The sequence below is a fragment of the Capricornis sumatraensis genome, chromosome 4, assembly GCF_032405125.1.
Source record: "Capricornis sumatraensis isolate serow.1 chromosome 4, serow.2, whole genome shotgun sequence".
NCBI classification, from domain to species: Eukaryota; Metazoa; Chordata; class Mammalia; order Artiodactyla; family Bovidae; genus Capricornis; species Capricornis sumatraensis.
The window spans coordinates 100,292,342-100,315,620 of NC_091072.1; the positions used below are offsets into that span (position 1 = coordinate 100,292,342).

Below are 23,279 nucleotides of genomic sequence, written 5' to 3' on the forward strand. Positions count from 1 at the left end.
TAGAGAGAGACAAGCTGCAGTGAGCCTTCACACCGCAGCTTAGGGGCGACCACAGTTGATAGCCGTTGGGGCCGTTGGGTACCGGGAGCTGGCGCCCCGCCCTCTCTCCTCTCCCCCACCCTCCCCTGCACCTCCCACCACCCTTGTAGTCCCCTGCGCGTGCGCGCGCCGATACCGGTTGCCAAACATTGCATCATCCCCGCCCCCCTTTCCTCCCCTCCCCCTCCAGCTCTCCCCTCCGCGCGCGCGCATGACTCACTCACCTCCTCCGCGAAGCCTCGTGACCCAAAGCCACTTCCGGGTCCTACACTAAGTCGACCCCCAAGCGGGAGGGAGCGACGGGGGCGGTGCCGCGAGGCTCCTGAGTGGCGGACGTAAGGGATGAGGTGGGGCCAACGCCGGCGTGCCGCTTCCTGATTGGTAGGCCTCTGGACCCGCCCAGAGAGGAGGGCAAGGCCCTGTTAAAAGATCTCAGCTCCGAGGATCGAGGTCAGAGGCTTGAGTCTAAGGCATAGAGTGTATCATGTTGAAGATGAGCGGGTGGCAGCGACAGAGCCAAAATCAAAGCCGGAACCTGAGGAGAGAGGCGAGTACTGATTCCCCATCTACCTTTTACCCTCCCATCCTCGCGAACACGAGTTGGCCCCTTAAAGTTAGGGCATCCGCTCTTATGGGTGTAGCCCCACCCCCTCCGCAAAGAAGAGAAGTGACTGTCCCGGGGGAGGGATGAGGAGAATCCTTTATTCGAAAGTAGTGCTTACGAGACAGACACCCCGTCCTTCACACGACCGCACCATCCTGCCCCTGCCCGGACCACAGTCCCTGATCTGTGCTATTAGGCGACCGGGCCCCAGCTAGGAAGATTTATTCTCGCGTTGCTGACCCTAGGCCTCTTTGTTAGGCCTGTCCGGTGGGAGGCGGGGCAACAGGACACACCCCCGAAAAGCCTGGTGACCCAGTGGTTCGGGCCGTTGCCGCCGCTTTGCCACCGGCGGCCCTCCCCCTACCCTACCCCCAATCCTGTGTCGGCCTTAGCGTCTCGGGGCCAGCATAGCCACGTCAGTAGCTGGGGCTTCTGGACCTCCGCAGGACATTCTTCCCGCACGCTTGCAGAGAACAGAAAATCTTAGGCCGGCACAAGTCTTCGGGAAGAGGGATGTCGATGGACAGGGAACGGAGATGAGTTTTCCTTTCCCCAAAGCCCTCTAGCCTCCTGCTCCGGAGAGCATCTTGGATCTTTTAAGTGTGGGAAGCCACTTGGGGTCTCCCAAGTGGGTTGCCCTTCCCCTGGGATTGGTGCGTGCCTTTTTTCCCTTGTCCTGTCTCCCAACTAATCTCTGTGTAACCATTGCATCAGGCTAGCCCCCTGTTTGGCTCTGCAGCCCTCTGGCCTGGGGCTCCACTGCTGATGAAAGCCTTGTCCCACACATGGGAAGGCAAGAAGGGTTCCCCAGGGAGGACAGCCCTGCAGAGAAAGACTCAGGACGATATTGCATCTGCAGTCCCTAGGGGCAGGCAGCTGCCGGTTTGCCTTTGAGCTTCATCCTCCTACCCCTGTGAGAGATTGGGGAGAATTTATGCATTCATTCCTAATACTTAACCAGACCTACTATGTGCCATGCAGCTTGGGACCCAGCATTTATCCACAGACAAGAGAGAAAAATGTCTGCTCTCTCAGAGCTTACATTTCAGTGGGAAGAGGCATACAGTAAGCAAATATGTAAAGTGCCATAGAAAACATTAAAGCATGGAAGGGTAGAGAATGCTGAGTGGAGGTTACAGTTTACACTGGGTGGTCAGGGATTCCTTCACTGAGGTGATATTTAAATGAAAGACTTATGTGGGAAGAGAGAGCTTTCCAGAAGGAATAGCAAGAGCAGAAGTCCTAAGGTGGGAGCATGTATAGTATCTTTAGGGGCCAGTTGGCTGGACTAAAGTGAGCGAGAGCTGGGGAGGTCAATGAGAAAAACAAGGCAAGGAAGGAGCAGACTGTGGAGACCTTTTAAGTCATTTAAAGGACTTCAGCCTTTAATATGTGTGAGATTAAGTTTTACGCAGGGGAATGACACACCCTGACTTAAGTTTTAAAAGGTTCACTTTGGCTGCTGTTGTAAATAGACTCCAGGAGGGGTTGGGTGCAGGAGCAGAAACTGAGAGACCTTCTGCAATCACCTAGGAGAGATGAGAGTAACTTAATCTAGATTAGAAAAAATGGAATTGGCGAGACGTGTTTAGATTCTGGGGTTTTGAAGAATGAGTTTAAGTTTTGCTGTTGGTTTGGACTGAATTGTGGGGTGTGAGAGGAGAGGAATCAAGGATGATACCAAGGTTTTTGGCTCAAGCAACTAGAGTTGCTCTATACTGAGATGGGAAAGACCTTGGTAGGGGAAGATTAGCCAAAGTTTGTCTTGGGACATATTAAGTCTGAGATGCATATTAGATATCCAGAAGGAGGTCCCAGGAGAGGTCTAGACTGAAAAAACACATTTGAAGGTGGTCAGCGTGGGAATAGAATTAGGAAAAGGCCACTTGATTTGTTCCCATCCCTGTAGTCCTTACCCTGGCACATTTGAAGACTGCCTTGAATTTAGAAAAAGCTGAGTTGGCCAGGATTTTGCTATTATGTAATCAGAGGACTACAAATGTCAGCAACTAAAAATAAAGGAAGTCAGGCTCTTCTCTGTCCTTGGAAATGGCCACAGAGACTGATAACTATCAATAGGAAGTAAGGAAGGACCAGTAGGAAGCTGGAGGTAAAAAGAACCTTTCTCCACCCTTCCAAAAATGTCTAATATTTATCTTTGATCCCCACAGTGTTCCAGAAGGAAGTGTATCTTCATACATCACCACACCTGAAAGCAGGTAAGTTTAACTGACCATTTCCCCAAACAAGCTCCTAAGAGTTGTTGCTTATGAAATTATGAAAACACCTAGAGAAGACAGGAGAGGAGGGTTTTAATCTGAGCAGGTTTTTGCTGTTAGGCCACATCCATCCTCCTGGCCTGCCCTTAAAGAGGTGACCAAATCCCTATTCTTAGAACATGTCCTAATTGAAAGCTGGCTCTTGAGTGCAGTCAGGTGAGGTCTCACCACCCCTCATTTCCCACCCAGGGTTAGATGGACCCAAGGACTGTTTGCCCAGGCTCCCCCCACAGGAGGAGAAAGGAGTACAGGTGTCTAGTAACCACCCCTGGAAACAACCAGTGGAGTTCCCCAAGGGAAGCTGAAGACTTTTACTAGGAACCCATAAGAATACATGTCCAGGTACTTGCTTCTTCAAGTGCTGGGCAAAAGCAAAAGGGACTCTCATTCTAGGTCAGGGGTTGATACATTTTAAAGGGCCAGACAGTAAATGTTTAAGATGTCGAGGGCCTCACAGAATAGTCTCTCTCACAGCTGTTCATCTCTGCTATTGTAGTATGAAAGCAGCTATAAAACAACATGTGAATAAACAGCTGTGGCTGCTCCCCAATAGATTTTTATCTACCAAGACAGGCAGCAGACCAGTGTATTAACCTGTAGACTGACTGGTGGAGCTTCTTTTCCTTACCCCCACTATCGTGAGTATGTCCTTTTCCAGATCCTGATCCAGCCAGAGATGGCAGCTGAGTCATTGCCTTTCTCCTTCGGGGCACTGTCCAGCTGGGAGCTGGAAGCCTGGTATGAGGACCTGCAGGAGGTGCTGTCCTCAGATGAAAATCGGGGCACCTGTGTTTCACCCCCTGGAAACAAGGAGGTAAGAATGCTAGGCCTGATGCCAGGGGATGAGGAGGTGCTGCCCTTCCCTTTTCGACTAATTCATACCTACCCTGCCTTATCTCCTTGAAGGAAGAATCAAAAACCTTCACCACTCTTGACCCCGCCTCTCTGGCTTGGCTTACTGAGGAGCCAGGACCACCAGAGGTCACACGCACCTCCCAGAGCCCCTGCTCTCCAGAATCCAGTCAGAGCTCCCTGGCTCAGGAGGAAGAAGAGGAAGACCAAGGAAGACCCAGAAAACGGAAACAGAGTGGCCAGTCCCCAGCCCGGGCTGGCAAGCAACGCATGAAGGAGAAAGAACAAGAAAATGAAAGGAAAGTGGCACAGCTAGCTGAAGAGAATGCCCGGCTCAAACAGGAAATCGAGCGCCTGACCAGGGAAGTGGAGGCAACTCGCCGAGCTCTGATTGACCGGATGGTTAATCTGCACCAAGCATGAACAGTTGGGACCAGCACTTCCATTTCAGGCCACTTCTGACCCTTCGTGGAAGTATCTACTGACCACGTCACCAGTGCCAACGACATACCCCACCACCATCGATTCAGTAGGGTAGCTTAGGGTAGACGATAGAAAAGGGTCTCAGCATGTATATAGAGATTGTACATTTATTTATTATTGTCCATATCCATTAAAGTGACTTTCTATGATAACTTCTCACTTTCACTTTTTCTTCTTGCCTTTAGGGGTTTCCAGGGGTTTCCCCTCAGCTTGAGCCAATTGTTTCTTCAGATCCAAGAGTTTAGCCACCTCTGCAGCAATCTGGTTCTTGTCTGCCTTCTGTGCCTTCAATTCTCGGACAATGTTGCCCTGAGAGGAGAGGGGGCGGGGGAATAACGGTGAGACCAGAAAGGACCTATTTAGGATTCAGCTTTTCCAACTTCCCATAGGGCTTCAGCCCCGCACCTGCTTGGTCACTTCCTCTGTCAGTGCTTGGATCTGCTGCGGTCCAGCTGCTGTCTTGGGGGATGCTTTTGCCTTGAGAACAACGACAGGACAGAGTTAGCACCTGCTACCATAAACATGCCCTGACTTCAGGTCTGATGTAAGAGCGCAGGGGCAAGTGATTACCTTTAAAGCCAAGGACTCTTCTAGCTAAGACAGGAAAGAAAAACTAAGTGAGGAAGCAGGAGGGCCAAAAGAGGGATGTGTGGGGGCTACTGAGGGACATGGAGGACTATTGGTGGCTGAGGCAGTCTTTAGCTTTCTTACCTGGCCCCCACTGAAGCGCTGCTTCAGACTTTCAATCTGGTCATTTTCCAATTTTTGGAACAAGGGACTGACCTGTGAAAAAAATTCCAGAATCATCCACTGATGGGGTATAAATTCTTACTTGACTATAAAGAGGGCCTCTCCACCCCAGCTTCTGACATTTAGGAACGCAAGTTTCCAAAAGAAAGGTTGAGTGTACCGCTGAGAAAATACATGCTAATTTCAGTAAAGAATCCAGAAAAAGCACTGGCATTCATTAGAATCAAAGATTACTTAGGTTATTTAATGATGCTAGGTTGATGCAAAAGCTTAGAGGAGTACGTATGTATTTTTATCACCTTGTCTTGAGAAAGCAGCTACCCTATATTTTCCCTGCCCCCTAGGTTCTGGCACAAACCTAGTGAGGATATATGGGCTAAAGAAAAGATTGGGCTTGTAAACCAATTCCAAGGGCTTTATATCAGAAACAAGCCTAAAGTGCAGAGTGAAGGTGAGGGTGGAATGGGTTGTGAGAACAGCTATGAGAGTGTCACACCCAGTAAGTTCTTCCCTGAGCCCTCCTCCAAAGGCTGCATGGCAAGGTAGAAATTTTGAGGGACTTCCCTAGTGGTCTAGGGGTTATGACTCCATGCTTCCAACACAGGGCATGCAGGTTCAATCCCTGGTCTGTGAAGATCCCACATGCCCTGGGACAAGAAGCCCATACACAACTACTGAGCCCATGTGCCTAGAGCCAGTAAGAGAAACCACAACAAGAAGCCTGCACAACTGGAGAGTAGCTCTGCTTGCCTCAACTGGAGAAAGCCCATATGTGGCAACAAAGACTCAATGTAGCCAATAAATGAATAACTTTTTAAAAAATTTTGAGAGAGGCTGGCTCTTCCAACTCTCAGACCTACCGTGCCAATCTGGTGTCCTGCTGTTAAGGTGCATAGAAAGTTCGTGGGCAGGATATTGCAGGCTGGAGGTGGGAGCTGCAGCTGGGCTTGGATGGTGGCACTAACTGTAGGCATGTAAGGCTGGAGCATGACGGAGAGCAAGGCAGCTATATTCACGGCCAAGCCTGTCACTGTCCCTGCCCGCTGCCTGGGGAAGAAAAAATACTAGTCTGGACCTCCAAGAGGACACATCCAGCCAGTCACTTTATTTCTGTAGCCAACCCTACTTTCTCACCCACCTGTCAGCTTCGCCGCCTTTAATCCGCTTCCAGGGCTCATTCACCTGAATGTACTGGTTGCCATGGCGAGAGATGGTGAGGATGCTACGTAAGGCATCCCGGATCCTGAGAAGGAAGGATGCAGGCCAAGGGGTAAGGTCCTAGGGGTACCAGTATGGGGTTGTCAACATGCTAGCAGATCACGGAGTTGAGACAGAGATGTAGATGCTTACCGAACCTTCTCTAGCAGCTGGTGGTAGTGCTGGAGCTCCAGGGTGACATGGGTCAGCAGGCGCTGATCATCAGAGGTGAGCACCATCTCAGGCACAAAACCCCCAAAAAACTTGGACACAAACATCCCAGCTCTGGATGGGAGAAGGGGGGCAGGGAGAAGAGAAGAGTTACTTCCCAGTCTCCTTACAGAAAACTGGACACGGTTTTCATAATTTTACATTTTCTCAGAGCTGAAACCACCTGGCTCCCTCAAGCTGGAAAGCAAAACTTAATTCCTTATTTTTTCTCTCCCCTAAGAAAATGTCTGCACATGACAGACATACTTTACATACAGATATCCCTCATATAAAGGAAACTGATATCCCTCATATAAGGTTTTCAGTAACCATTTGTTTTTCAGAAGTCAGGAACTTGAAATGATCAAGCTGAAATATATACATTAACTGATATCAAACAAATATATCCTCTAGCAGAGACTACCTACCTGATCATTGTGGTTTAATAACCAAATCTGAAAGTATGGGTAGCCACAGAGATTATTTCTTTAGATTGCAAAATAGCTGAGATAGGAACCAATAATGGAAAGTGACACTGAAGTGATAAAACTCCAATCTCCTACCCCTGTGCTAAAAAAACCCTTTTTTTCAGTCAAACTTTTCAGTGGCCTGCGAGTGAACTTGCACTAGGAAAGGACACACTTCCAATAACATTAATAAAATAATTAGCAAAAATTCACTTTGTGATAACTCTGCTAAATCACATCTCTACAACTAACTTCCCCTCTTACAAGCCTCCCCCCGCCCCCACCCCCAGCTATCTGCTGCCTCTCACCCTTCACCAGATCCCACCTGTTGATGAAGTTGCCCAGGTTGTTAAGCAGCTCGGAATTATTCTTGAACAACATGTCTGTCCAGGAGAAGGCACTGTCCTGCCCCTCAGGCCGAATGTACAGCAGATAGAAGCGCCAGATGTCAGCAGGGATCCCTGTGTCCTGGGCCATGTCCCCAAACACTCCCACACCCCGGCTCTTAGAGAATTTCCCATCCTCGTAATTCAGATATTCTGGACAGAGAAGGAGAATGCCAACCATCTGTTCAAATCATGTCCTTCCTCCCGGACCCACTAACTCTTCTTTCCTCAACCTCAGCTCTAGAGTAGCTGGCCTGCATACTTAGAAGATCCTTCCTCTCCAATGTGATCTTTTCCCCTTTACTTCCACCCATTACAAAATTTAGCTCTGAACTTCTGCTCTCTTCAGGTCCTTCCTTTTTCTGGGTTGAGCGTCCATGTTCTGTTTCCTATTTCACCTCAACTCCTAACTCAAGACCTAGCACCTCTCCAGGAACTTCTTCCAAGTGCTGCCTTGGTCCTCACTCCCTAGGAACACCCTCCATCTTCAGTTTCCCAGGGTACCTGTAGCAATGAGGTGGCTGACCAAGGTGTAGTTGTCCTCAGCTCCTAGGGCTGAAGAAGGAAAGACTATGCCATGGAAGGGAACATTGTCCTTGGCCATGAACTGATACAGGTTCACCTATGAAATATAATTGGGAGACAGCTCCTAAGAGCCTCTTCAAAGGCCTAAGAAAGATCAGGTACCCAATCCGAACCGCCCCCTACACATTCACCCTTCCGACAGGCAGTGGGTACATGTGTGCATGCTCAGTTGTGTCCAACTCTGTGACCCCAGGGATTACAGCCTGCCAGGCTCCCCTGTCCATAGGATTTTCCAGGCAAGAATACTGGAATGCGTTGCTATATTCTCCTCCAGGGGATCTTCCCAGCCTAGGGATCAAACCCAGATCTACATCTCCTTCATTGGCAGAATTCTTCACCACTGTGCCACCTGGGAAGCCCCATGGACAGGCTAACTAAGAACTACTCACTTGTTCTGGGTTCTTCCACCACTTCTCCCATTGGTCTGTGTAGTTGGCTGTGATGGACAGGTAGCCAATGGTGGCATCAAACCAGACATAGAACACCTGGAGGGACAGGAGGGAGACACGGGAGAATGCAAGCACACTGGGAAAACCCTGCTGACCCAGAGTCTCAGACTGAAACAAGACATAAGCAATGGTCTATTCTGCTTGCCCAAGTTTCAACCCCAAAGCTGAATCATTTGAGATCTGAGTAAAGCTCAGGGTTTTTTACCTTGTCCTCAAAACCTTCTAAGGGCACAGGGGTTCCCCACTTGAGGTCTCGGGTTATGCAGCGGGGCTTGAGACCATCTCGAAGCCAAGAACGGATGATGAACCGGGCGTTGGGTGTCCAGTCACTGCCAGGCAACGTCTTCTCCAACCACTCCTCCACCCGTGCTCCCAGCTGATAGCAGAGAAGCACAGAGAGCTGGTTTATGACAGCTGTATGTGTGGTCAGCATAAGGATAAATACACACAAGCTTTTTGGAGTCATTTATTGATATATAATTAAAATTAAGGATTCATGACTGCCATAGCAATTCTACTTGAGACTTTTTTCAACAGAAATTTTCACATAAGTGTGTATAGATGTATTTATAAGAGAACTGCACCACTCATCACACCAAATATTAAAACTAATTCACTTGGTTCAGTAGAATTTAAAGAACTATGGTATATCAACCAATGAAACACTTACTAAGGCTTTTAAAAAGTATGTAAAGATCTCAGAAATATATTAACTAAAGCAAACTTCAAAATAGTAATATAAGATATAATCCTATCATAAAATAGTAATACACAGATTAACACAATCCCCAAAAAGTATATATCTTAGTACTTTATTCTCACAGATTAGAGGGAACATCCACTTTCACACCACCTATTTCATTCTGAAATTTTAAAAACAAGTGTTTATCACTTTTGTAAGCAGAAAAACAAAGATAAATCTTTCATAAGGAATGGTTCACATGATTCATCCACAGAAACACCACAGCACTAGAAGCCTAACAACACACTCTACTGGTGAGGCTGCAGCAAACCGGTGCACACGCTACTGGGAGGAAGGTAAAACTGAACAATACCTACTGAGAAAAAGCAGGTCATAAACTACATATGCATTTATTCTGGACACAGCAAGTGATCCCTTAAGGAGTTTATCCTGAAGACAGACTTCCCACAATACAAAAATACATATGCACAAGGTTATTCACTGCAACAGTATTTTTAACTGCACGATACTGGAAACTACCTAAATGATGAACACAAAAAAAATCAGTTAAATAAACTATGGCACCCACACAGAATGAAGTACTATGCAACCGTTTAAGTAACAAGGCTTCCTTGGTGGTCCAATGGTTAAGGATACACCTTGCAATGCAAGGGACACAGGTTCAGTCCCTGGTCCGGGAAGATTCCACGTGCCGTGGAGCAGCTAAGCCTGTGTGCCACATGCTTAGAACCTGTGCTCCGCAACAAGACAAGCAACAGCAATGAGAAGCCTGAGCACCACAAGAAAGAGTAGCCCCCACTTGCCGAAACCAGACAAAGCCCTCACATAGCAATGGAGACCCACCAGAGCCAAAATATAAAATAAAAAAATAAAAATTTAAAGGAAAAATAGAGAATTCCGTGGTGATTACAGGGGACACAGGTTTGACCCCTGGTCGGAGAAGGCAATGGCACCCCACTTCAGTACTCTTGCCTGGAAAATCCCATGGACAGAGGAGCCTGGTAGGCTGCAGTTCAGGGGGTCCGCAAGGAGTCAGACATAACTGAGCAACTTCACTTTCACTTTTCACTTTCATGCACTGGAGAAGGAAATGGCAACCCACTCCAGAGTTCTTGCCTGGAGAATCCCAGGGATAGGGGAGCCTGGTGGGCTGCCGTCTCCGGGGTCGCACAGAGTCGGACACGACTGAAGCGACTTAGCAGCAGCAGCAGCAGCAGGGAACTAAGGTCCCCACATGCTGCCAAAACAAAAAACAAAACAACACTGAGTAAGAATGATCTTTATGAACTGACATGTATGGAGTAGTCCTGATACAGAATGATTTCTAGAACATACTGTTAGGTGAAAAATATAAAATGCAAAACAGTATGTAGAGTATGCTATATTTTGTATAAGAAGAAAACAGCAGATACATATGTATACATACATTTATCTGCTCATCTTTATATGTATATATAAAATGTTTTACACACACACACACATATATATAAGCTTATCTTTACAAAAATAAACACTAAGACTAAATCAGAAAATAAAACCAATCGCCTGTAGGAGACAGGAGAGCAAGGCAGCATGGACAGGAAAGAGAATGACACTTCTCTGAGTATTTGTTGATCAGTCGCCAAGTCATATCCGACTCTTTGTGGCCTCGGAGACTGCAGCATGGCAGGTTTCTCAGGGTTTCAATTTAGAAGCATATTACTGTTCTACATTTTTAAAAAACAAGTATGAGGAGAGAAAAAAAAACTAGAAGCAAATGAACCTAAATTATTGGCTTATTTCAGTAACATAACCACACTGAAAGGGGAAAAAAACTGAGCCAAGACAATGTTGAACACACTTGATTGCATACCCTCAGTTCTAGGGGAAGGAGCAGGACTGCAAACTAACCCTAAACTCACTGTAGTAGGTTTTTTGGTAGCGGTATGGGTGAAGTAATTCTGAAATTAATTTTAGGTGTACTGTAGGATCAAATAAATGAGTAAATAATGTTGCTGGAAACCAGAGTACTTACTGTGTGGAAGAAGGGAGATAAAAAATATGGGATGAGGGAAAGTGAAGAAGAACTCCATGGGGCTGGACTGGAATGGCAATGTCAGTGTGAACCTAAAATAAATGCCTAACTTTCTGCTGACAGGGCTGAGAAGCAAAGACATCCCAGGAGCAATGAGCACACAAAACTTGGCCTCTAATACTGTTCCCTACTTAAAAGAAAAAATACGGCTTGCTGGAGAAATGGTTGGATCCCAGGATGGAACAAGATGAATCTAGAATATCCTGCTATGCTAGAAAATAAGTGCTTAAAAATGATAGGAGACCTCAGAAACGCCCAGAGAAACCACCTTGAGGCTCCCGTTGGCCAAATAAGGAACAATCAGAACATCAAAATTTTTTAGGACAGGAATAAGTTATAAACCATTGAAAAAAATTGGAATCCATGAGTCAACACTGATAATAAATCCACAGACTGCTTTTAAGTTGCAAGGGGGGAAATATTAATTACACAGTGGAGAAGCCTAGTAACATCTTGACTGAACAAAATTTACATCACTGATAAGGGGGAAATGGCCACCACATGCCTCCGAAAAGAACACGGTATCATCTATGCAATATTCCAACTGAGGATGCGTAATCTGAATCTATTCATGAGGAAAAGAGTCAACAAATGCAAAATGAAGAATATTCTGTTTTGAAAGGGGAATCAAGGTCTATATTCTTAAAAACTGTTAATATCATAAAAGATCAAGGTTGAGGAACTGTTTCACATTAAGGGAAACTAAAGGACAGAAAAACTAAATACATTATTCAGAGCCAGATTCAGCACTACAGGAAAAAACATGCTAGAAAACATATTATTGGAATAACTGACAAAAATGGAATATGGATGGTAGATCACACAACTATATTAATGTTAAATTTCTTTAAACTGTTAACCATACTGTGGTTATGCAGGAACATGTCTTTTTTCTTAGAAAACATACAATGAAGCATTTAAGAGTAAAGAGGATCTATAAGTACATATACATACATGTATGAGAGAGAGAATAAGCTAAGGCAAATGGAACAGAATCTTAACTGCCAGTGAATCTGGGTAATGGGTACATGAGGTTCTTGTAGGTAAAGAACACAAGGTTCTTTGTTCTAGGAACTGCTTATTCCCACAACTCTTTCTCCAAGTTTGAAATCATCTCCAAATAAAAGTTTAAAAAAAAAAGGGACTTCCCTCATGGTCCAGTGGCTAACACTCTGAGCTTCCAATACAGGTGGCCCTGGTCAGGGAACTAGATCCCACAAGCTGCAGCTAAAACAGAAGATTCTGCATGGGGTGCAACTAAAACCTATGACCCAGCACAGCCAAATAAATATTTTTTAAAAATAAATAGGAACCTCCTTGGTAGTCCAGTGATTAAGACTCCAGTTTCTAATGCAAGGGGTGCAGGTTTGATCCCTGGTCAGGGAACTAAGGTCCCACATGCCACAGGGTATGGCCAAAAAAAAAATTTTAAACAAATAAAAGGAAAAAAAAAGACAGATCCACTAAAGTAAAAAATTGGTCAAGACAAATTGTGAAGTAAAAGAAAGTAGACTGCAGAATAATATGAATGCCCATCTAATTTACATTAAGGAAAAGACAAAAGGCATAAAAATACTTTCATTCAGCATACCACAACCAGAAAGTAGCTCCCATTCACAACCAGAGAAAGCCAGATTGCAGCGACCCAGTGAAGCCAAAAATAAATAAATCGATTAAAAAATAATAATCACAAAAATAAAAATAAAATGTTCACATGCAAGTGCTACAGAGGAAAATCAGCAGCAAAAACTACCTCTTGGCAGATGGGCCTGGCCTTTCACTCTGTGCTCTTTTCCTGTTACATCTTTTTACATTAAACATGCATGATTTTAAAATGGAAATTAAAAACATGGGAGAGTGATTTGGTACACATTTGTCCTGCCTGTCGCTGAGGCAGAGGGTGCACGAGAGGCTGTGCAGACTGGCTTGAGGAAAAGGCCCACTCACCTTAGGCAGGTCCAGAAACAGGTGCTGAGAGGATTTTACCACAGGGCACGACCGGCAGACTTTACACTGAGGCTTCTGTGAAGGTAAAGTCAAGAGAAGGGGTGACCCAGGGCAGGGCAGTTGGAATCAGGCTGCAGGCCAGGAGCTCTCCAGGTTGAGGGGAGATGAGGTCCCCTGTCTGCCACCACACTTCACCTCATTCTCACACCCCACCAAGTAAGAACTACTTACTTGGACCGGCTCTGAGCTTGGAGAGTCAGGTCTGCAGGGCACAACTTTTGCTACGGAGTTTCATGTCTGTGTCCTTTCATTCCCAAGTACAGGAAAAATGCACTCTCTGAGCACAGGCTAGATAGACCCAGGCTAGACAGCCCTGCAGCTGTGTGAGGAGTGAAAAGACCAACCGAAAAGAAGACACATGGTTCCTCTTCTTGAGGAAGTTACGCTCAAGCAGGGAGAGAGGGCTTGCATGAAAAACAAGCGCGGGCCTTCACACGGCAAAATGTCGAGAAACACTTATCTGCATGACACAACATGACTGTACAAACAATGAAGTATGACAGCTAAAGGAGTAGCAGTTGGGTGGGGCAAGTCAATGAAAGCCTGCAAGTGAGTTTTGATCTGGGTTTTTTAAGGTGAGAAAGTATAACTCTCTCAGGAACTCTCTCCCGAACTCTACATGTCTGTATCAACTGCCTACCTAACATCCCTCCCTGGATGACTAAGGAGGCATCTCCAACTTAACAAACCCAAACAGTGTCACCATACTCTACCAGAAAGCAATTCACGCAGTCTTGCCCGTGTTTGTAGATGGTGCTACCAGCCACCCAAGCTGCTCAAGCCAAAAACGTAAAGTCTCCATTCTCTTGACTTACCTATCACCTCAAACTCCAGTCTGTCCAGTTCCACAAAGTCTGCCTCCAAAACTTATCTCACATCCTTCCCTGCCCCCTCATTCCCCCTGCTATTAACCTAGTCCAAGCTACCATCACTCCATTTCTGAGCTACTGCCACTCTGGCCTCCAAACTGGTTTCCCCGCTTTCTCTCTTGCTTCCCTCCCACCCATTATCCACAGAGCAGCCTGCCATTCCACTCCAAGAGGGCTAACTGTGCCCGAAAATCTGGTCACTGCCTATGTCTTTGACCTCATTTCAACCCACCACCACCACCTCTCCACCCCCACCCACTGTGAGGCACACTGGTCTTTTCAATTCCCCTTTTCATTGCTCTGCTGCCTTGGGTCTTTACATGTCCTGGTCCTTCTGCTCAGAATACTCTTCATCCCACTTATCGCCTCCTGGCTCCTTCTCATTCTTCAGTTAAACTTTCAGTTCAAATGTTCCCTTCTAAGAGGACTTCCTTAATCACCCAGCTCAACTCTTCCCCCCAGAAGTCACTCTGTTACGTCTTCCTGGAAGCTTATAGCAACTACACTCTATCTTTAGTGCTTGTCTTCTCTCTCACTAGATGAAAACCTGTCTTGTTCATTGCTACAATCTCAATAACCAGAACTATGACAACACTACTGTAAAGACTCAAAAAAGTGTGTTGAATAAATGAACAACTACCAAATGAATAAACACGGAGTAGAAGAAAGGTGGTGTTTACAGAAGAAAGGAAGAACTAAACAAGCGCAGAACAGCTGGTGTGAAGCAGAAGAAAAGGCAAGAAAGCATGAATTCAACTTGTCTCTTTCCCAGCACAATGCCAAGCACATAGTAAATGCTCAGTATGAGTGACCAGTTGCTAAGACTAGAGTAGAAAGAGCCACTGGTGAAAGGTCTTGAATGCTAAATCAAAAATCCTACAGACAAGGTCCTACTGTGTGGCACAGGGAACCATGTTCAATGTCCTGGGATAAACCATAATGGAAAAGAATATAAAAAAGAATGCATATATATGTATAACTGAATCACTCTGCTGTACAGCAGAAAGTAATACAACATTATAAATCAACTATACTTCATTTAAAAAACATCCTAAGTGACAGTCCCTTAAAACTAGACACTGTCTCCTTCCAGGCTCCCAGGAGACCCTCCTCCTACCTTGAGCTCAATGGCATTGATGAGCTTGCCACACTTGTCACACTGGTCACCCCGGGCCTCCTCGTAGCCACAGAAGGGACACACACCCTCCACAAAGCGGTCAGCCAGGAAGCGGGCACAGTGCTCACACCGCAGTTGCTCCACAGTATCTTGCAGCACAAAACCTCGGGCCAGCAGCCGCTGGAAGATGTCCTGGGTAATTCTGACGAGGTGTGGAAGAGAAGGGGGAAGTCAAAGGAAGCAATGCACCCTTCCTTCCTGCCACTCGACCCAAACTCACCCAGTCCAACTGCCAAAGAAATCAGGGAGAGGCCCTCTAGTCATCTGCAGGGAGTTTACTCATGAGCCCAGACCTCTCACATAAATTCTCCAACTCCCCACATGATCTCTTTCTTCATCACTCTAGAATTTACTTTGGTCAAATACAGATTTATCTGTTTTGTATTCTTTGTTAACAAAAATCTCCAAAAGGATAGGACTGGTTAGTTCTTTGAACTCTGGGAGTTGGTGATGGACAGGGAGGCCTGGCGTGCTGCAATTCATGGGGTTGCAAAGAGTCAGACACGACTGAGCGACTGAACTGAACTGAAAAATTCAATCAGTCCAACTGCTAAACTGCACAGCACTCTCTGGCAGCCTACCTACTGTGTAGTATTTATAGGCCTGACAATCAGGCAGAGGAGAATGAATGTTTCCTATAAACACACAGGAGCGGGAGGGGTGTCCTAAGACTGTAAGAGAAGGAAGGCGGGAGAGGCAAGGCAGATCCTTCCTGTGGACGTAATTCCTGTCTCTTCCCCACCTCGGCGGCTCCTGCAGCCCTGGTCAGACTTCTGCACACAATGACTCCCCATAATAATGCCTGAGACACATCACATTTCAGGACAATATCCAGATGTTTGGGGGCGGGGGGGCAACAATTTTGGTTCCGTCTATCTTTCTGTCCCCTCAATATTCCCACTGCCCTCACCCCCTCCATTTCTGATTGACCAAAGGACACCTACTTGGTCTGCTGTGGAGTGGTAGTCCGACCAAAAAAGTCAAACGAAATGTTAAACCAGCGGTAGATGTCAGCGTGGATAACGTGGTACTTGTCACAGATCTCCTGTGGGGTTAGTCCCTCCTCCATAGCCTTGGTCTCTGTCGCTGTACCATACTCATCTGTCCCACACAGGTAGAGGGTGTTCCACTGACGGAGCCGGGAGTACCTGAAAGGGAACGTAGTGATCATGAGGCCCCATCTCAGCCCCCTCCATGTGCCCAGGATCCTTCCAGTATCCCCACTTGAGGCCTATTTCCCACTTGGGGAGCACTGCTTCCTCAGGGCCCTCCCCCAGTAGCTGGCTGCACCTTGCAAAGACGTCGGCACTGAGCACACAGCCGATGATGTTTCCAAGGTGGGGAACATTGTTGACGTAAGGGAGGGCGCTGGTGATGAGCACATTTCTCTCCCCAGCCACGGGCAACCTGGAAGGGAAGAAGGAAGAGAACAGTCCAGGGGGAGATGAGAGGGTCAAGAGTGACCCCCCCAAAAAAAAAAAAAAAGTGACCCAAAGTGCACGGAGCAGCCAGATGCATCTATTCTACTGCCCAGGGTCATGTCCATCTGATCTCTTTCCTCACACGAAGCTGCTGGAGCTTAAACTTTCCCAGAAGCCATGAGATCCCTCCAGCTGCAAATATAGGGCCCTGCCCATAGCGAGCAAGCCTCGTGTACTGCTCCTAAGAAGCCTCGTTCCCACATGGAACTCTGTCCCTCTTTATAATCCTAAGTGCCCCTTTTCCATCAGCTGGTTCTCAGGCTCCAGCCTCCTGAGTACTGACAACTCTCCCCAGGCTCTCTTCAACCATCATTCACTAACTCCCTGGACTTTAACACCACCCAAGAACACCTTCCCAGCACTGACCTCTCCCCTTCTTTCCAAGTGCTATGTCCTCTCATATCGCATGACTCTTCACGCCCTAACCCATGTGGGTCAGTCACTTCCTCATGGCCTGTCTCAAACCGGCAGGCACCAGCCACTGCCTTCATAGCCATAATCTCCTCCCCACTGTCCCAGGACCATTCCTAGTCATCCCACTCAACCTGCCGCCAGAAGTCACTCCATCTGCTCCTCTCTCCATGCTTTGTCACCCATGACAGCTCGGCTGAACACATCCTATATCCGCCGCCCTCCCCAGCACTAACACCTCACTAGGGTTCATCTTTCCAATCATTCTTTTGTGTTTTTTAAAGTTTTAATATTTTTTGTTGAAGTATAATTGATTTACAATGTTATTTCAAACCATTCTTAACTTACAACGGCCAGCTCCCAACAATTACCATGTTCTTCAACTGTAGGCACCCTGCAGGCTCACCAAGTCTCAGAATCTCTTGCCAACAGAGACTCCAGTGATTTCCTCCTGTTAATCTCACCCTTCTTCCCAGCTGCATGCTGGTTAGATGGTCCATCTACTTCCTGGAACATTTTACAGCTCATTTCCTCAGACAGTGCTCACCAATCTCTCCTGCATTCATTGACTTTTCTCCCCGTGACTGAATACCATAATTCTCTCTGAAATCCAGCTTAGAAATCAGCTCCTTCGGGAAAGCCCCCCCTCACTGACAGTCGGCCTCCCACCCAGTCATCCTTGTGCCCTGGGCCCCTAAGCAACCTGCGCCACACACGCTGCAGTGCTCCTTTTCGTGTCGCTCCGTAATGTCTCTCTCATCTTGTGTGAGCTTACTACAGTGGAGACATAAAGGTGAGCATGCCCAGGGTTCTGCCCTCAAGGAGGGTACATTCTATCATATAACTTCTGACTGGGATCAGTGCGATCAGAGGTACAAAGTGCTCACAGAGGTCAAAGGAAGTTGAGCATCCACAGCCCAAGACTCCACAGAGGGACTTCCCTGGTGGTCCAGTGGTTTAGAATCCACCTGCCAACGCAGGGGACATGGGTTCCAGCCTTGGTCCAGGAAGATTCTGCGTGCCAAGCAGCAACTAAGCCCATGCAGCACAGCTACTGAGGCTGCGCTCTAGAGCCTGTAAGCCGCAACAACTGAAGCCCACACGTCTAGAGCCCACGCTCAGCAGCAAGAGAAACCCACAAACCACAACTGGAGAAGACCCACACGCAGCAATGAAGACCCCACACAGCCAAAAATAAAGAAAGATTCCACAGAGGTAGAACTATATGGGTTGGGTTCTTAAGAATGGGTGGGAATTTGCCAGATTCAAGACTCTTGGGGTGCACTTCAGTCAGAAGCAAAAGCATTTGCTCTAGTGCCTAACACCAACTGTCTCCTCCTCTAAGTATGCATTCAAACAAGTTAGCCTGTATAGACACCTGAGAAAGTCCACCTCCTGTTCTTTACTACCTCCAAATCAATCCTCAGTAGGTACTCACAGAAATATTCAAAATGAGTGAATGAACAAAAGACGAACTTTCATTAACTCATTCAAATTTTACCATTATCTACCAAATACTTGGCCCTGTGCTAAAAGATATGCCATGTAAAAGAAAAGAGAGCCCCAATCTTCAATAAGCTTACAGATTAGTGAGGAGACAGACACGTAGAGACAATTACCATAAAATGTGACAACGGGAGCTGCCAGAAGATGAAGCACTTAAGACTCTCAAGCTGTACAGAGAAGGAAATGATAGACCCAGTCTCTTGAACAACTGTCCAGGAGGTAGGGGAGACACAGGCCTTCCAGTAAGAAGAGCATGAGCAAACACACCAAGGTGTGAGAATATGATCTCAGCCTGCCCTCCACTCAAAGCTCATTCTGACCCAGCTGTCCCCTGACTGACCAGCCTCCAGCCACTGGCCTTTTAGAAATTCCTTATAAAGATGCTTCGTCTATCTGAGACAGCCTTTCCCCACACTTACCCTTGCCTGACTAACTCCTACTCATTTTGCAAGTCTTCAGTTCAGTTCAGTTCAGTCACTTAGTCGTGGCTGACTCTTTGCAACCCCATGAATTGTAGCACGCCAGGCCTCCCTGTCCATCACCAACCAGCAGAGTTCACTCAAACTCATGTCTATCGAGTCAGTGATGCCATCCAGCCATCTCATCCTCTGTCGTCCCCTTCTCCTCCTGCCCCCAATCCCTCCCAGCATCAGAGTCTTTTCCAATGAGTCAACTCTTCACATGAGGTAGCCAAAGTATTGGAGTTTCAGCTTTAGCATCAGTCCTTCCAAAGAACACCCAGGACTGATCTTTAGATCTCGTTTTTTCTTTGGCTGTACTGTGTAGCTTGTGGCATCTTAGTTCCCCCACCAGGCCCTCAGCAGTAAAAGCATGGAGTCCTAACCACTTGACTACCAGGGAGTTCCCACAAGTGTTAGTTCAAATGTTGTCTTTTTCTAAGTTAACCTCCTGTGACATTTTCTCACAGTACTTGTCTTTTCCTTCATACTACTTACAGTTTTTAAAATACCTGTCTATAACACTAGACTCAAAGTGGCATGACAGCAGAGTCTTGTCTGTTTGCTCCCTTCTGTAGACCCAGTTCCCAGCACACAGGGCCTGACAAGGAGTGGACACGTAAATCTTTATTGAACAACATGTTCAGAACTACAAATACTTCGTTCCAATGGAAAAAGCTACATATGGGTGTGATTTTTTTTTTTTTGCCACACCACACAGCTCCCTGACCATGGATCGATCCTGGGCCCTCACCAGTCAAAGCATCAGTCTTAACCACTGGACCCAGCCAGAAAATTCCCAGTATGTATGTGAATATTATCTTAGCTATCAGAAGAGTGATAAAACATGATGCTAAGCATGCAGGCAGGAGCCAGATCGTGAAAGACCAGGTGAAGTACACAAAGAAACCATCTGTAGAATTCTGAAAAGGAGAATGAGATGATAATATCGGCAGTTTTAACCAGCCATCTGGAGACAATATGGAGCACAGGACAGCAGGGAAGGAGAAGGTAAGAGATGGCGAGGCCCCACTTCAGGTAGCAGCAGTGAGGATAGGGAGAAGGGATGGATACAAGGACTCCTTAGGAGTTAGAATCAATGACCTGGTAATGGAGTAAATGATACAGGAAGAGATGAAAAAATGGTATAGATGACACCAAGATTTCTGGCCTGGCTCTTCAGGTGGAAGGTGGGAGTCATTCACTAAGACAAGTGACTAAAGGAGAAAGAGATCCTGGCAGGGAAGGTAAGAGGTTTGGTTTTGGACATGATGAGTTTGCAATGCCAGTGGAGGTGGAGGAATCAAGGAGGTAGTCTGACAGATGTCTAAAGCTCAGAACAACGATCTGAACGGGAGAAACAGACTAAGGTACAATCAGTAGGTGGAAAGTAACTGAAAACACAGGTGTGGGGGGGGGACTGATGGACAGTATGTCCAAAATATTAGCCAAGAGGTTAAGAGGATAGAAAATTACAGAAAGGTCAGCAATGGGGATTAAACAGGCAGGTACTGGCTCTATCAACAATTACCACATAAAAAACCAAGCCCCACTCAGTCTGTGCCTACTCACACTGGATTCTGCTGCGGCCGAAGAGGGGGCAAGCTTTCCAGGCCCTTCTCCCAAGCAGCTACAGCCACGGCAATCTCCTCCTCAGACAGAGTAGCCAGTTCCTCCTCCTATGAAGAGTGGACAGTATCCCTCACCAGGTATACCGCGTAAGGAAATTCTCTCCAAGAACTGACACAGTTAACAGCTGTGCTCAAACTCTCTCTCCAAGCCACCCCCCACCACCTCAGGCACTGAGGCTGTGTGGGTACCCCTCTTCTTTGTTCCAAACCTCAGGCTCATTGCTGATAAGCCTGCCCTCAAGGGAGCTGGGCTGGGGCTGCTTCTGGAGGTAGGGCCGGAGGGCCAGGACACCCTGCTGCTTCAGCACAGTCTCTGCAGCTCGCTGACATGGCTCCTGGGAACTCAGTGTCTGGAACCAGCTGTGCAGGGCACCCAGTTCCTCTGTGGGCATGGGAGAAAGGAAGCAATCAACAAGACCTAGAATCGGTAGCTGGAAAGGGACCTCCTCCCCTTTATGAAGTTTCTCCAGCTGCCTTCCCCAGTTCCCTCAGCTGTCTTTCTGCTATAGTTGCCCTGTCAAGTTACAGCTCAGAATAGGTCCTCAGTAGTCTACTGCCCACTCTGTAACCCCTACACCAAGTTCCTCAGGCTGGTGGGGAAGTGATATGCACAGTTCTCACCAGGGAGATAGGATGGGTCTTGGAGTAACGGGTAGAGCGCTCCCCACAAAACAATATCAGCTAGAGATTCTGTCTCCTTTGTTGAGAAACAAAAAGAAAAAGTACACAGGTGAGACACTCAGTTTCTTCCCATGGATATAATAATACTGTACATTTCCTAAACACTTATTAAATATCAAGCACTGTGTTAAGCATTTTAAATTATCTCAAATCTCACAATAACCCACTGAGAAGGGTTCTAACATTACTCCCACTTCAAAGACGAGAAACAATGAACTTTAAAGAGCTTACGAGTTTTAAAGGTTACAGTGCTAGTAAGGGGCAGTTGGGGGTGGGGGTTGAACTTTGAATACAGTCTTCCTCCTTAATTCTTATACCATACAGCTTTTCCCAACCCTGATCTCAAGGCCCAACTCACCCCAGCCAGGAATGGACAGCTCCGACGACTCAAGCTGTGGTCAATATGCGTCAGGGCCCTCCGAACTGGGCGAAGAACATCTTCTCCCTTCTTCCCTTGGACCACTAAATAGTACAGGGCAGCGGACAAAGCTGGCTGAAACACAGGAGACCCGGGTCAGGATGGCCGTGCAGAGCAACAATCTGCCTGCCAACCCCACATCTCAGTCCTACCTGCAGCTCTGTTGCTTCCCATTCCAGCCACTGGTTGGTGAGATCATCTTGTTCCCAGCCAGATAACAGAAAGAAGTATCTACCCAGGGAAAGAGCAACAGAGGGAGAATTAAAGGGGCTCGCTGGTCGAGTCCATTTCTTACCCCAGTTGTAAATAAGGCCACACAGAGGACAGTAACCCGATTTTATTCAGCCACCTCCCTGCATCAAGGACCAATACTGACCGACAGATTGCACTGGTGGAGAAGAGGTAGTTGCCACTATCCAGCTGCAAGACAGGGACCTTAGGCCGGGTCAGGAATGGGACCACACACTCTGACACAGGGGAGGAAGATGGGTGAAAAACAGAAAAAAGAAATACTATGTCAACTTAAAAGGACATCTTCACAGTCGTCTGGGGGAGGTGCCGGGGGGGGGGGGCAGAGGGGGTGCAGGGGAGATGGCCAGTCACAAGGAGAGGGTCCAGGATAGGACCTCTGAAAGGGGATGGGTCCAGAATGAGCTGGAGAGACAAGCAGGTGTTCAGCTGAGACTGCCAGCTAGAAACAGATGGGGACTGCAGAGAGAGTGTGGTGGTACTGGGGTAGTGCTGCAGCCAAGAACTGGAACAACTGAAAATAACTAGGATGTCTGATGTTTTCCCAGGTGGCTCAGTGCTAAAGAATCCACATGCCAATGCAGGAGACATGAGTTCGATCCCTGTGTCAGGAGAAGGAAATGGCCCCCACCCCAGGATCCTTGACTAGAAAATCCCATGGACAGAGGAGCCTGGCGGGCTACAATCCACAGGGTCACAAAGAGTCGGACACAACTGAGAGACTGAGCACAAGAATATCTGAAAATGATCTGAGCTACCCTGGGAGAACAAAATTAAAAGAACTGGGAGGACTGACAAGAGAACCGCTTAGGAGTCACACAAACCGATGGCTGGGAATGAGAAGAGATAAACCGAAAGGAAAGTAGGGTTTCCTAAGAAAACCTGGGGGGCATCATATGAATGACGTGGGGGAGAAGGTTGGAGAGGGGAGAGAGGTTCACTGGAGTGAGACGAGGTCCTGGGAGAGAAAGGAGGGGAGACCAGAAATGAGAGAAGGGTACACTGAGGCTAAGGGAAGTGACTGATGAAAGATGTCACTGGGAGGGAAGAAGGTACGGGGTGCTGAAGGATAACGTGGGAGGAAGTTGACGGGAGTGCGTGGTGTTGGGGCCTGGAGTGTTGGCGAAGACAACTGTGGGGTCGTTGTCTGCGTGTTCCAGTCCCGCCCGTCTCATCCACCGCCCACCAGCACCAGCCCAACTACCTTCTGGGCCTACAGTGCTGATGAGCAGCTCCGCTCTGCCCTGGGCCCTCCCGGCCGCGGCCAGCACAGGCAGACTCCCCGGAGCGCCCTCACTCACGAACAACCTCAT

At 47.3% G+C, this 23,279-nt stretch overlaps 3 protein-coding genes across 3 annotated transcripts; 2 read left to right on the forward strand and 1 right to left on the reverse strand.

Annotated features, from left to right (window-relative positions):
* Positions 1-512: 512 nt before the first annotated feature.
* LOC138077802 (DDIT3 upstream open reading frame protein) lies at positions 513-3,658 on the forward strand. Its single transcript, XM_068970043.1, has 3 exons — positions 513-586; positions 2,815-2,862; positions 3,581-3,658. Exons 1-2 carry the CDS (start codon positions 524-526, stop codon positions 2,854-2,856), a joined length of 105 nt encoding a protein of 34 aa, XP_068826144.1. The 5' UTR covers positions 513-523; the 3' UTR covers positions 2,857-2,862; positions 3,581-3,658.
* On the forward strand, positions 3,599-4,397 carry DDIT3 (DNA damage inducible transcript 3). The gene is made up of 2 exons (XM_068970041.1): positions 3,599-3,736; positions 3,829-4,397. The coding sequence occupies exons 1-2, from the start codon at positions 3,599-3,601 to the stop codon at positions 4,195-4,197; spliced, it is 507 nt and encodes a 168-aa protein (XP_068826142.1). The 3' UTR covers positions 4,198-4,397.
* On the reverse strand, positions 4,374-23,279 carry MARS1 (methionyl-tRNA synthetase 1). The gene is made up of 21 exons (XM_068970040.1): positions 23,171-23,279; positions 22,094-22,184; positions 21,870-21,948; positions 21,658-21,792; positions 21,240-21,315; positions 20,828-21,000; positions 20,560-20,666; positions 16,422-16,538; positions 16,076-16,279; positions 15,072-15,273; positions 13,026-13,100; positions 8,507-8,677; positions 8,242-8,337; positions 7,772-7,889; positions 7,207-7,420; positions 6,358-6,489; positions 6,146-6,250; positions 5,868-6,054; positions 4,969-5,040; positions 4,663-4,734; positions 4,374-4,566 (listed from the first exon to the last, which is right to left on the reverse strand). The coding sequence occupies exons 1-21, from the start codon at positions 23,277-23,279 to the stop codon at positions 4,420-4,422; spliced, it is 2,682 nt and encodes an 893-aa protein (XP_068826141.1). The 3' UTR covers positions 4,374-4,419.

What these genes read in the sequence shown, in the direction of transcription:
- LOC138077802 (XM_068970043.1), top strand. Translation starts at nt 524, where the DNA reads ATGTTGAAGATGAGCGGGTGGCAGCGACAGAGCCAAAATCAAAGCCGG. An exon ending in GCCGGAACCTGAGGAGAGAG is followed by an intron (nt 587 to 2,814) that starts GCGAGTACTGAT and finishes TGATCCCCACAG; the next exon opens with TGTTCCAGAAGGAAGTGTAT.
- DDIT3 (XM_068970041.1), top strand. Translation starts at nt 3,599, where the DNA reads ATGGCAGCTGAGTCATTGCCTTTCTCCTTCGGGGCACTGTCCAGCTGG. An exon ending in CACCCCCTGGAAACAAGGAG is followed by an intron (nt 3,737 to 3,828) that starts GTAAGAATGCTA and finishes ATCTCCTTGAAG; the next exon opens with GAAGAATCAAAAACCTTCAC.
- MARS1 (XM_068970040.1), bottom strand. Translation starts at nt 23,279, where the DNA reads ATGAGGTTGTTCGTGAGTGAGGGCGCTCCGGGGAGTCTGCCTGTGCTG. An exon ending in AGACCCATCCTATCTCCCTG is followed by an intron (nt 21,001 to 21,239) that starts GTGAGAACTGTG and finishes CCATGCCCACAG; the next exon opens with AGGAACTGGGTGCCCTGCAC. An exon ending in CAGGACACCAGATTGGCACG is followed by an intron (nt 5,041 to 5,867) that starts GTAGGTCTGAGA and finishes TTTTTTTCACAG; the next exon opens with GTCAGTCCCTTGTTCCAAAA.